At 36.4% G+C, this 14,015-nt stretch overlaps 1 protein-coding gene across 7 annotated transcripts in view; it reads left to right on the forward strand.

Annotated features, from left to right (window-relative positions):
* Positions 1-14,015, forward strand: part of CNKSR2 (connector enhancer of kinase suppressor of Ras 2) — a 287,144-nt gene that overhangs the window by 44,909 nt on the left and 228,220 nt on the right. For all 7 annotated transcript variants that reach the window (NM_001132790.1, XM_024240331.3, XM_024240332.3 and 4 more), the window contains 2 exon segments: positions 6,404-6,567; positions 12,894-13,096. In NM_001132790.1, the coding sequence (NP_001126262.1) occupies positions 6,404-6,567; positions 12,894-13,096 (367 nt within the window).

Here is a 14,015-nt window from a genome sequence, read left to right on the forward strand (position 1 = left end):
CCTTTTCCAAAGGCAGAGGAGCCCCACCCCATGGCCACCGTCACCACAAAACCACAGTAAGTACTGCCAAACTACCGCTGCTGTTTCCTTAAGGCCCGAGGTCTCTTCAATCAGCTTGTAGCGAATGCTGCCTGGCCTGGGCCTCACCCTTCAAGGACAGTGGGCTCCCCTCTGGCCCAGAGCAGGTCCAGAAATGCCATCCATCCAAGAGCCAAGTCCTAGAATTGTGGACCCCAAGAGCCTGGTTTGTTCTCTAGCCCCCTATGCATGAGCTGGTACCTAAGGTACAAGACAAAGTCCCCTTTCCTTTTTCCTCTGCTTTTTTGAAGCAGAAGGAATTGTGCCCCGTAGTCAACCACAGCTCCAAATGTGCTGGGTCTCACCTGAAGCCAACAAGTCTCACAGTCTCACACAGGGCCCTTGATTTAGTACTTGGGTATCATTGCTGCTTATTCAGGGCCCAAGGGCTCTTCAGTTAGCTGGTGATGAATTGTGCCAGGATGGGGTCATTCCCTTCTGGACCAGAGTATGTCTAGGAATGTCATCCAGGAGCTTGGGCCTGGAAAGGGGCCCTCATGACTCTGACCAGTGTCCTATCCTGCTGTGGCTAAGCTGGTATCCAAGATGCAAGACAAAGTTTTCCCTGTTTTCTCCTCAAGCGGAAGGAAGGAGTCTCTTTTGGAGCCATGAGCTGTAAAGCCTGGAGTTAGGGAAGGGATAATAGCAGCACTCTCTTGGCCACCCTGGCTGGTGTTTTAGTATGTTGCATGTCACCCCTATCTACTGTCTCTGGGCCCTGTTCAGCATTAGGACTCACTCTCCTAGGATTTGCAGTCCTTGTGGCCTAGACTGTGTTTCAAGTTTATTTATTTAAATCCTCATAGCACTTTAGCCCATGGTGGCAAGGTTTGTGGGAACTCAGGTTCCAACTTTCAGGATTGACGATTCCTCTCTGGCTAGGGCTGGTTTAAATGCTCCCTCTGTGGGTGGGCATCAGCTGAGTTTGGTCTTGTTTTCCTTTCTGCTCTATCAGGACAGCAGCAAGTTCAATGCCTCACAAATTGCCGTGCTCTCCCTCCAGCACAAAGAAACACCCTAGTCACCATGCTACTACTGCCTGGTCTTCAGGAAGGTGTGGCATCACTGATTTAAGACGGTTTTTTGTTTTTTTGGTTTTTTTTTTTGGTTTTTTTTTTTTAGGTTTTCAGTGCCTTTTTCAGTGATGCGAAGTTAAAACCGGGTACTGTGAGTGCTCACCTGATTTTTGGTTCCTATGAGGGTGCTTTTTTGTGTAGATAATTGTTAAATTGGTGTCCTTGTGGGGGGCTAGGGAAGGCAATTGGTGGAGCCTTCTGTTCTACCATCTTGCTCCACCTCCTCCAACATTTTCTTTATCTACTTATACATCAGTGGATACTTAGGTTGCTTCCGCCTCTTGCCTATCGTGAATAATGCTTTTATGAACATAGGTGTACAACTATCTCTTTAAATATCTGCTTTCATTTTGTTTGGGTATATAGCCTGAAGTGGAATTCCTGAATTCTATGGTAATCTTTTTTTTTATTTTATATTTATTTTTTTCTTTGTTTTTTTGGAGAGTAGTTTTATTAGCTCGGAATATAATGGGATCATCACTAGGAGGGCAGGGTATTCCACTGGTTACCACGTGCAACTGTCTGGGGAGCACGATAAAATTCAGTCCAGGGTTCTGTGCTGGGGAGCAGGGCCTTGAAAAGAAGGCAAAGGCAAATTGTCCAGGGAAGTGGTAGCTGTGAGGGTCATGGCTGCTCTGCTCCACTCCACTGCACTGGATCTCCTGGTACTTTTCAGGCACCTGTCAATCCTACGTCTGTATGGGACAATGGACCGTCTGGCCCAAAACTTTATCCTCAAGTTTGATGTAGGCCAGGCATTTCTGCTTCTTTCCACTGGACTTGACTTTGCACTCAGGATTCTTCTTGCAGAAACTTGTATACTGGAGCTTAAATTCTAGCCTCACAAAGGTCCCTGCTGGGGAGAGTGTATCCATAGCACTGCTCATATTGGTCTCCCTGAAGGCTCACTGCATAAGTGGATGCTTATGGAATTTCCCCAGGGTACCTGCAGGCCCTGCTGCTAGGCCCTTAGGAGTTCAGCCCTGCCTAATCCCATGGTGCCCAGCCATAGGGCCAGCAGGATCAGCAGCTACTGCATGGGTTTCCCTCAGTCACCCTGGACCTTCTTTCCTGTGCCTTCAAGAAATTTCCTAACCTTCACCGTGGCTAAATCTTGGCCTCAGCTGTCAGTCTCTTCCTGGTCTTCTCCCCCCGCACATCCCTGCCCCTGATGCTCTTTCCTACTGTGGGGGCCTGTTTTCACTTATGTACTTATTTTCTCCCTGGAATTATAAACCCTGTTGATAGACTGTAACATCCTTAAAGTCAGCAAAGATAAACATGTTTCTGTCTTCATGATAACCAGTTATTATTTGGTCTACAATACAATGTAATATTTTTTAAATGTATTTTCAGCCTTGCTGTAAGAAACAGTCCAATGGGAACTTATAGTTGCGTTTATCAAAAGAGTTTATTGAAGGTGTTGTTTATTACATTACACAAGGATTTCTTCCCACAAGAAATCCTTTTTGCTGACTTTAGTGTCAAAAATGGATGGGCATGTATGAGGTGATGGATATTCCAATTACCCTGTTTTTATCATTATACTTTGTGTAATGTATCAGAATGTCACATGTATCTCATAAGTATATACAGTTATTATGTATCAATTTAAGAAAAGACTGGATGGGCTTCTCCGAGAAACTGGCTTGCTGTTAACTAATGAATGTTTTAAACTATTAGTGTTTTTCATTTGTATGAATTTTTTATATTTTCATTATTCTGGCTCCCACTTTATGACTAACCATATTTTCCTCATCTACTTTCAATTTGTATTGCCCTCCTGAATTGTGTGTGTGTAAACAATATACTTAAATGCCTTTTGATGCAAAGCATAATTTAAATAAATGTATATTAAACAAAGACCTTAAAGTTTTAATGGAAAATAGAAAAACATTTTCGGTATAATGACTTTTGGTATGGTACAAACAAACAGTCTAGAGGTTTGGAAACCATCCTTTCCATTCCTCCCTCACTCCTAATTCTGCATAGTCTTTAAGAGTATGGATTTAGAGTCAAATGGACTTGGGTTTAGACCTTGCCTTACCATTTATAAACTGTGGGATCCCAGGCATGGTCCCTAAATTTAAATTTTCCTATCTGTAAAATCAAGATAATGATATACAGTTCATAAATAATAGAAGGTATTACTATTATTCAGTATCAATTCTTCTATATAGAATTGATATAAAACTGTTGAAAGTGTAGCCTTTTTCAAAATAAGTTAGGACAGAGTAAATGAGAACAGTCCCAGAAGAAAATTATCCTTCCTTTTAAAATTTTATTTGGTTTTCTTGAGAATCCTTGTGAAAACAAATCATATACTACTTGTTATAGAGCGACTACTTGCTTGTAGGAGGATGACTGTTAAGGATGCCTTTGAAGAACATAAAGAACAGGGGTCTCTCAGGTCAACATGTATTATATTGATTTCAGTGGTATCTAAAAACTATTTGCAATGTTTCCCCTTTCATTCCTTCAAATGCAACTTCAGATTGAATGCCATCTGGGTACTCTACACAGTATTGAATTCATCGAGTATGCTAGCATGGACTTTAGTCCTTGGTAGTTTTAATTTTTTTTTCTGGTAGGTCTAGAAGAATGTGATTTCATTAGCCACTGTTGTATGCTATTCTTCTTTTTCATTTTAATAACTGTATGTTTCTATCTCCCTTTACCCATTTATTTTTGCAAGGGTATGAATCCACTTTATTGTTGAGATGTGTTTTTTCAGTCTTGAGATGGTCTGATATAGTCAAATTAGGTTAGATTTTGGATCCTCTGGGACCAGGTTTTAATTATTGGTTTGCCTGTCAGTTACTTACTGTGTACACTTAGAGAATTACCTAATCTCACTAAGCTTTAGTTTCTTCACTTCTGAAATTGGTATGACAGCAGTCTCTTTGACACAATTTGGCATCTCTCTGTTTACTTCCCATCCTCACCATTATCCTATAATCTTCTAAAGGAATATTCTACATGCAAGGCCTTCACTTTCTCATTTCCCAGTCACTGCTCAATCCCGTAGTCTGTCTGGCTTCTCTTTGCATTATTCTAATACTGTTCTGGCTAAAATCATTGATAATCTCTTAATTCTCAGAGTGCTTTAGTCCTTGTCTTACTAGAATGCTGTGCTGCATTTAGCACTTGTCTGTCATGCCTTCCTTATTATTACCTTGTCCTCTCTGATCCATTTTTGTTTTCATTCTTAGATGCCCCTTTGTCTGGCCAACCCTCAAGTTTGTATGGACCACTATACCTTTCATCCTATATAGTTGAGGGAGATTGGTTCCAGGAACCCCCACAGATACCAAACTCTGCAAATGCTCATGTCCTTTATATAAAATAATATGGTATTTGGATATAACCTATGAAATCCTCTTGTATACTTTAAGTCATCTCTAGGTCACAAATAATACCTAATACAAGTACTGCATTCCTTGAGGTCTGTGTCTTATTTACCCTTTTATCTCCAGCATTCACTGCAGTGTCTGACAAATAATTCCTTCATTTTTCCCCTTGTTCCTGACTTTAGAGTCTTCCTTTTAAAATATAAATCCTGTTTAGCTCTGTGACACTGTAATTACTACCAACTCCATTTAGGTATTCAGCACATATTTGTAATAGTATCAATTTACATGTTTATTTTATTTACAAATATCTCAGTGAACTCTCACACAGATCCATAATGTTGTCTTATAGTTATTAGGCAGGGAGTCCCTCATCTTACTCACAGGCTATAAATCTACCTGCATCTACACCCATCTTCTCCTCCTTCCCTCCTTTTTCAATAGAGATATACAGTTCTTATCCACATTTAAGTATCTTCAAGTCTCTAACAACTTTAAGAAAGAAAAACAAACTCTCTCTCTCAATCCCATATTCTCTAGATATCCTCTTATTTTTCTCTTCTCTTACGTAGCCTGACTGCTTTGAAGACTCCTCAACTCATTCGGTGCTGGCTTATTGCCATCACTGTGAAAACAACTCTCAGGAATGTCACTAGTGACTTTCATGTTGCTATATCCAGTGAGAACATTTCAGCCCTCATCAGTATACACATATTAATGGAGAATGAAAGAAAAAGAAGATTGTATAGGGAGGCTACAAAGTAATTCTAGTTACTTTAAGGAAGTTTGAGACTATAGTAAAGACATCTGTGGCCTTATACTAGACCCTGTCAGGAATCACACTGCCTTTAGGACTGACTCATTTTCTTTCTCAATGGCTACATAATCTCTGTTTGGAAACTTGACTTCCTTCTGCACATCTTTTCTAATTTCATCTCTGTTTTTTCTATTCTCTTATAATTTCTGCTCCTCCATAACTTCAGCTGGAATGTAGCCCCTTAGAGCCTCTGGTCTCCCTCCTTGACGTAACGAGGACCTCTTAGTTTCAGCTGATTGCCTTATTTTCTTGGTATTCTTTACTTAAATTTCTGGAGCATTAGTTTTATTAGTCCAGTTCATCATTTGTATCAGGCCCCTTCACAGGTGATTGAAACCGACTCAATCTATAGCCTAGCCAATCACTTATGAATTGCCCCGGGTAATCCTGATTTCTACTTTTAGATTTGAGTAAAATCCAAATGATAATGGATTAAGGAGCACATCACAGGTGAGGAAATAAGGGTAAGGGCTTTAATCCAAAGAGGGTGACAGACTGGTGGGGAGCACACATGATCAACGAATCAAAGAAAGGATTTTGTGTTTTGTTTTAAGATGGCAGAGATTTGAACATAGAATGAGTCAATAGGCAATAGTTGAAACAAAGAGATAATTTTATTTTTTAGTTATTGAAGTCGTGTTAAGGTGGCAGAAGATGGGACTACAGAGTACAGAAAGATAGATTATCTTTAAATAGGAAGGATACCTCTTCCTCTGAAGTGGGGTTTAAGTAAGAAAGTAAGAATGTGATGCAGAGAAATTTGAAAATAGGGGAACCTGCCTGTTGGCACACTTTATGAAATAGTCAGCAAGGAGAACTGCACAGAAGAAAGATAAAGATTTCCAGTACGTGCTGAGGAAAATTCAACTAGGTACCTGACAACTATGAGTATGATGAAGTGATTTTCTTTTTCACTGTAGCCCATATGTAGGTTAAGAAAGGGCGAAGGATTTGGCTAGTTCAGAGTTAAAATGGACCTAATTTGTGACATGGTAGCACTAATGCTTGCTTCTAACCCACCCTTCACATTTATTTGGTTTGACCATGTTTTCATTCTGGTCTTTCATACTTCTATTTTGTAGGTCTTGATGACTGTTTGCAGCAGTATATTAAGAACTTCGAGAGGGAGAAGATCAGTGGTGACCAGCTGCTGCGCATTACACATCAGGAGCTAGAAGATCTGGGGGTCAGCCGCATTGGCCATCAGGAACTGATCTTGGAAGCAGTTGACCTTCTGTGTGCATTGGTAAGGAATAAAACTGGTGAAGAGGGAAACTTCTCTTTTTCTTCTTTTGTTGCTTTTCCCTTTTTTCTTCTCTTCTTTTGATAATTGAAATGCAAATAGAAGAAAAAAACCCTGATTCTCAACCAACTGGACCTTATTAAGGAAGGATATTTTCTTCCTTCATTAAATTTGTTATATTAGTGCCACATAACAGTTCCCTGTCTGTAACATCTTTTATAACAGTAAGACTTGGGTATATCAGAACCTTGAGTCCAGAGTGTATGTCTCATAAGCAGGGCTCTTCATAGATGAACCACTCATGTGCTAGGCTCTCACACTGCCAGTTGAGAAAGGAAAGAATATTGATTGACAGTGTTACATACACACAGTCTAAACGTTTGAAGTTTGACCCATGAACAAGGCTCTGCTGACCTAAACCTACTTAAAAGCATGGCATCAGAAATAGATGTCTAGACCACTTCTAAGTTTGAACCATGTAGCTGTGGTGAATCCTTTCAGATGCTGAGCTTTAATCCCTGTACAGTTCTGGGTTTAAGCACCAGGTTTAAGTCATGTCATTTGGATACTTCATTATGTGATTGAGCTCTTCTGGAAGTTAACGTGGAAAATAAATTTAAACACCAATTTTTTTTTCTGTTTATTCAGCATTTCCTTAGTCACAGTCCCCAAAGAGGTCAAATGTTAAATTTCCTTCTTACCCCTTCCTAATGTAGTGGATATACATCAACAAGTCAGAAATATAGATGTATTTCAGTTTATGCAACAGATGCTTTCTGGGGAATATAGAGCAAATTTCTGGGTAGTGAATTCTAATTTTCTTCTACATACCATTATGAAATCAGGAGGTGAGATTCCTTATCAACAAGCTGAGTTGACTAGTCCAAGAAGTTGTGCTATTGGGACTGTATCTTTACCTCCTTCCCCTCTGTCCCCAACTGCTCTTTGAATTTCCGTTTACCCTGCTAAGTCTTGTCTCTCTGATCTTTACTGGCCTTTCTACATTTTCTTTGTGTCTACTATATTCATTTCTTTTTCAACAGTTACGTATTCATGCTCAAACAGTGCTATCACGGGGAATGCAAAGATGAAAAAGACACAGTCTGTACTCCTGAAATATATGCAGTCCATTAAGAAAGACAATAGCCATCAGAAGACAACATAGATTTTTTTTCTTTATTTTTTTTTTATTTTATTATTATTATACTTTAAGTTTTAGGGTACATGTGCACAATGTGCAGGTTAGTTACATATGTATACATGTGCCATGCTGGTGTGCTGCACCCATTAACTCGTCATTTGGCATTAGATATATCACCTAATGCTATCCCTCCCCGCTCCCCCCACCCCACAACAGTCCCCAGAGTGTGATGTTCCCCTTCCTGTGTCCATGTGTTCTCATTGTTCAATTCCCACCAATGAGTGAGAACATGCGGTGTTTGGTTTTTTGTCCTTGCGATAGTTTACTGAGAATGATGATTTCCAATTTCATCCATGTCCCTACAAAGGACATGAACTCTAGATTTAAAGGAAATTCCAGGGGAGTGTAGAAGGAAATGAACCATTCTGAGGGATTCAGGAAGTGTAGGTAAGATATGCATTTGGTCTTGCAGGATGATGGGATGTTTGCCAGACAAAAAGTTGGAGAAAAGTTATCTAAGCGGAAGAAATATCATGTGTAAAGACAGAATTGTGAAAGAATATGGAATATTCAGAGAAAATTGAGAATTTTCATTTAGCTTGTGCAGAATGGGAAGTTATGAGAAAAAAAGTAACTTAACACCTTGTATTACAATTCTTTGCTTAGGTTATTTTATCCTTTAATTCATGTTGGGCTCCTCAAAGGAAGACACCTTTGTTTAGTTCATATTTTTTATTCAGCTTTCTGCCCAGTGCTTAGCTCATAAAAGATGTTAAATTAATGTTATCTTACTGAATTAAACTCTCTGTCTTTCTTCAGAGAAGCATAATTTTTCTCTTACCTACACAGCCTTTGACTTTGAAGTTTCTGTTCCTCATATAAGGAAGACATAGAAAAATTAGCAGATTCCTTTTGTTTCTTTAAGCTATACTATATTTTCGTCTACCTTGTCTTGAAGTTATTCCTTATGTGAATAAATGTTTATGGCAGCTGATGAGAATCAAAGGTTTATTTAGTCACTTGTTTATTCATGCAACATACATTTATTAAGCATCAGATATATTGTTTGCATCGTGTTATTCTAGAAAGAAGTAAGCTGTTCATGATTTGGAGGTGTAATAATATTTCAAGCTCTTAAGCTATAATTTAGTATGCTTCAATAGAGAGCAAAGAATATTAACTGAAAGAGTAAAAACGTAAATAAAAATATATATATATATAGCTTAACGTATGGTCCTTAATTTGTGTTCTGACAATACACTTTTTATTAGGAACCGTAAATAAATCATTTATGACAGGATAAGAACAGTTTTCATTTCTTTTTTGATGTACTTATAATTTCAGGCATTTTGCATGAAAGATTTGATGTTTGCAATTGCTGTTATTTGTTTCTTTGCAACATAATTGCTTGGTTCATTCATCTTAAAATAATTTATTTTCCAAAAAAAATTCATTAAAGCAAGCCTTTTAGGACTCACTCATGTTTATAAAGCAATGTATTATAAAGCTAAAAACCTGCTACACGATGCATTTAAATTAAGAACTCTGAATAAAATGGCATTGACATTGTAAAATCTATGGTGCCAATATTAAGTATTTCTAGTTAAGTGGTTAGTGAAAATTTGCCACTAGTGAGGATATAGCTGACATTATTTTTCTAAAATGTTAAATACATTTCTTTATTTCTTTCAAATGCTTTTGCATGCATATGATTGAAAGAGAAGGCTGATACGAACTTAGCATGAATTCATTAAGACTTAAATGGCTGTGTTGAATCAGTTCTAAGTCATTACTGGTTCTGGCACATGGTGATGGCCAAGTATATGAACAAATAAGTAACGTATATGACAAACACAGCAGCTAAGTACATTTCATGTCTAAGTTTTTGTTTTCTTGAGGTAGTCCTTTTTATACTAATAGTAATACCAAGTTTTGCTATGCATATCCAATAAAAAGCAAATCTGTGGTGAATAAACCTGCATTTTTAAAAAGTTGAGGCAGTGCCCTCCTTACCCCTGGCCTAAAGCAAAAGGTGCTTGATTTACTTGTCAGTTCTTTAAATGGTAGGTAAGGGTGTGTGATTTACTGGTGACTTACCATGTCACAACAAACCATCCAGTTACATGAAAGAAATAGCCAGAAGGTATCTGTATTGGTAGTAATTGAGAATTGTAATGATAAAAATTAACCTGAGGCTGGGCATGGTGGCATGCCTGTAATTCCAGCACTTTGGGAGCCTGAGGAGGGCAGAATACTTGAGCCTAGGAGTTCAAGACCAGCCTGGGAAATGTAGCAAGACCACATCTCTACAAAAAATTTAAAAATTATCCAGGTGTGCTGGCATACACCTGTAGTACCAGGTACTTAGAAGGCTGAGGTGGAAGGATCGCTTGAACCCAGGAAGTCCAGGCTGCAGTGAGCTGTGATAATGCCACTGCACTCCAGCCTGGGTGACAGAACGAGATCCTGTATCAAAAAAATAAAATAAAATAAAATAACTTTTAAAAATTAAAAAGTTAACTTGAGAGATCAATTAATCTCTTTTGTTAAAATAGTAGCACATGAATCTGGTTACATACAGATGAGCTTCTAACCTATTATACTCTTCTAAATTTTTAAAACATGTGTTTGGATTATCAGTGTAGTTATGTTCATTAACTAGAACAAGTTTTAAGAATTTCCTTCCCCATCCTCTGCTACATATCTTTTAAAGATTCTTTTTGCCTCTGCATTTCTCTGTCCTCCACATTTTTCACCTCTATTCTGCATAATATATTTTTAGGAGGTTTCCAAGTTAGAACCTCTGAGAGTATCCTTCCAGGTTTTGTCCAGATAATCATTATATTCCCTAATTCTTGAGTCATATGAAAAATAATAATTTTAGTTTCTTAAATTTTGAAGACTCTGGAATGTTTTTACTTTGCCTTTGGATTTTTATTTATAAGAAGATTAATATTATTTTACCTTTCCTAATAAATCGTTTGAGATGCTAGTGTTATACAGAGAAAAACAATTTAAAATAATCTTTTATGGAGGCTAATGGCTACAGAGTGAAATATCAGTTACCAAGTTGATTGAGTAGGCTTCTCTCTAATACATTGTTATAATTTGAACTTCTCTAAGAAATTACTGTAATTTGTTGGCAAACAAATGTTTTCTTATTAAACTCATTTATACACAAAAATGAAAAATGCAATCATTTTTTACTTTAGGAAAATGCTTTAACACAGGGAAAACTTCTGAAAATACTTTTCAGTATTTTCATTTACAATTACATTTACAGAAGAAGTATCATTTACAGTTAGTTTGTATAGTTATAAATTGTTCTTATCTAGTCATTAGAGAGCATCTTTTATAAACATAAGAGGATTTCTTTCATACTGTAGGGACCGGCTGGACAAACTCTTCCACATTTCACAAATAATCCATTCTCAGATGCAATAGAATTTGAATAGAATGTTTTATTTGCCCAAGCCAAGTCTTTTAACATGAGAAAAGAATATTACAGTTCAAATTAAGCAGTGAAAATACTTAACATATTAATACTATGTTATTTTAGGAAACAAATTTATAACTTTAGAAGAAAGTGTTCTTTTAATAAATATGTAAATTCTCAGCAAAAGACAAGCAGGCTTTTATCACGATTAAATCTGTAGTGGTAACATACATAACTTGGTATTTAATGTTTAGGCATCAAAACCTTCCTCTCCCCTCATTTCGTCTCCACTAAGTTTTCTCTTGTTTTAAATTGCCATAGGAAAAAAAGACACCTAAATGTTATATACAAAGTAGGTACCCAGTGATTGTTGACTTAATAACATAGCTTAATTCATTGTATGACTTACTTTCCTTTTTCACCCTTCATCTTCCACTTTGACTTAATTATCGTTACCATGTTTCTGAGAATAGTAGAATATTGATGCTAAGGAATGTGGTAGACATATCTGCTCACAGATGGCCTAGTGACTTGTAGTTCCATTCTGAACTCTGTCTAGTCTTAAGTACTGAGTTTTTTAAGCAAACTGTTAAAAAAGAAATCTTCCCATATCTCAGTTTCCCCAACTGTGAAAAGGTAAGTCAAACTTAGCCTCCCAGGCCCAAGCAAATTCTTACATTCTTTGGGTTTTGCCATTTTCAGTAAGGTGGTAATAATTTTAACTTTACACACAACAGTAATGTGCATGCTGCTAAGTGTTTTAATCAAGGTTATCCTTGGATAATATTAACCAGCCTTTTTAAGGGGTGTTTTACAACACACAATTAGCTGCTTTACATTTTAATTGTAACTTATGAAAACTTTCCCCAAAGTTTGAAGGGATCCTACAATCTTTCTCTATTTGAAGACAGTAAAAAGGCTTATTACACTTATTCATATAACCCATTTCTGCTATAAGGTATAATAGATAAGATATTTAGGATGAATTAACAAATATTAGTTGAAATGTGAGAACAAAGAAAAGAAGAAAACAAATACACTTACCAAAAAGTCACTATGATTGCTTTTGGTGTGCTTCATATTTAGTTGTGAGCTAATACAGCCAGGACAAAAACAAAAATAATTTTAGTTTCATAATTTGTATTACAAAAAGGAGAAAGTGTATTAGTTCCCCTGAGGAAGCAGAGTTTTTCCTGATACCGTATTATAAAAGAAAGTTCTTATGCATCATTATGTAGAGTATGTATTTTTTATCTGATTTATTTACCTGATTTATTTCTTGCTTTTTCATTTTATTATCGTTGGTTGTGTTTATTTTCCTAACTTTGGGGAAGCAGAATTATTCCTAGTACCTACATTCCTGACCATGTGTATTGTTAATAGAATATCTACTCAAAAATAATTGTTGATAATAATTAATTTCACAAGTAAATAAACTTAGGTTTTGGTTTTAAAAAACAAATATATTATTTCTTACAATCTTGCTATCTTGGGTAGCATAGTTCTAAGATACAATGCCCTTATCTTTCCACGTTCATATTAGTACTTAACACATTTTATTATAATTTCTTTATATGACATCTTCCCAAATAGTCACTTAACTGTGGGCTCCGCTAGGTCAGGAATCCTATCTTATTCATTTGTAACTCGAATGCTACCCCATTGCCTGTGCATAATAAAGTATTCAGTAAATATTTTCATGAATGAATAAAATTGACTTTAAGTATATTCTCTCTCTTTTTTATAATTCAGAATTATGGCTTGGAAACAGAAAATCTAAAAACCCTTTCTCACAAGTTGAATGCATCTGCCAAAAATCTACAGAATTTTATAACAGGAAGGAGAAGGAGTGGCCATTATGATGGGAGGACCAGCCGAAAATTGCCAAACGACTTTCTGACCTCAGTTGTGGATCTGATTGGAGCAGCCAAGAGTCTGCTTGCCTGGTTGGACAGGTAAAGTCTTCCACATGTTTCATAAGTATCCTCTCCTCAGACACCAGTTTGAATATAACATTATTTTGCATTTTGTTGTGAAAGGATTGGACAGGCAGAGGAGTACCAAGTAATAAATGTCTAATGATGATTTCCCACAATATAGGGGTATTAAATAGATATTAGTCTTTTATAAAATTTGATGTCCAACTAAGTAGCCAATCAATAATTAGTCTGACAACTGTAAAATACCTTGCTGCTTTATAAGCAAAATCATTATTTGGCTGTCATAATAAAATTTATACATTTTTGTTTATTATAATACTGCTTTGTGTCCTGATGTTCTTTATTCATATTAATTGGTTTTACTTAAGGAAATGACCATTGGGATGCTATAAACTGTTTTAAATAGGTAATTAGACACTGACACCTTCATAGCATGCCTTGTATGTCTCCTTGGCCTCGCTTCATTCATTCTCTGTTATTAATTACATTGTACTATTTTGGATATCATAAACACACTTTCAGACTTTTTTAAATTTAGGTGACTTTCATTTGTTTTGGAACACATAAAATAGTATAAAAGTCTTGTAATATGAAATGAAAAGGTTAGATTTAAATTATATACTGTATGTGATTAAACATTATAATGATAAAGCACATTACAACTGTTTATTAAAAAACTAAACAAGTTCTCTACTTTCAGTTTTGGAATTTTTGGTAAGGGGTATGTACTATATTTAATGGCTTAATAATCAAATTTAAAAAATGCTCTTTGTCTTTTATAAGAAACTCTGATAATATACATTACCAGAATTCTTTCTTGAATAAATGTCAGTAAGGTATTCATATGTGTTCCTACACACACACACACACACACACACACACACACACACACACACACACACACACACACACACACCAGTATTACAGTTTGGCA

This window comes from Pongo abelii, chromosome X (assembly GCF_028885655.2).
Source record: "Pongo abelii isolate AG06213 chromosome X, NHGRI_mPonAbe1-v2.0_pri, whole genome shotgun sequence".
Lineage (NCBI taxonomy): Eukaryota > Metazoa > Chordata > Mammalia > Primates > Hominidae > Pongo > Pongo abelii.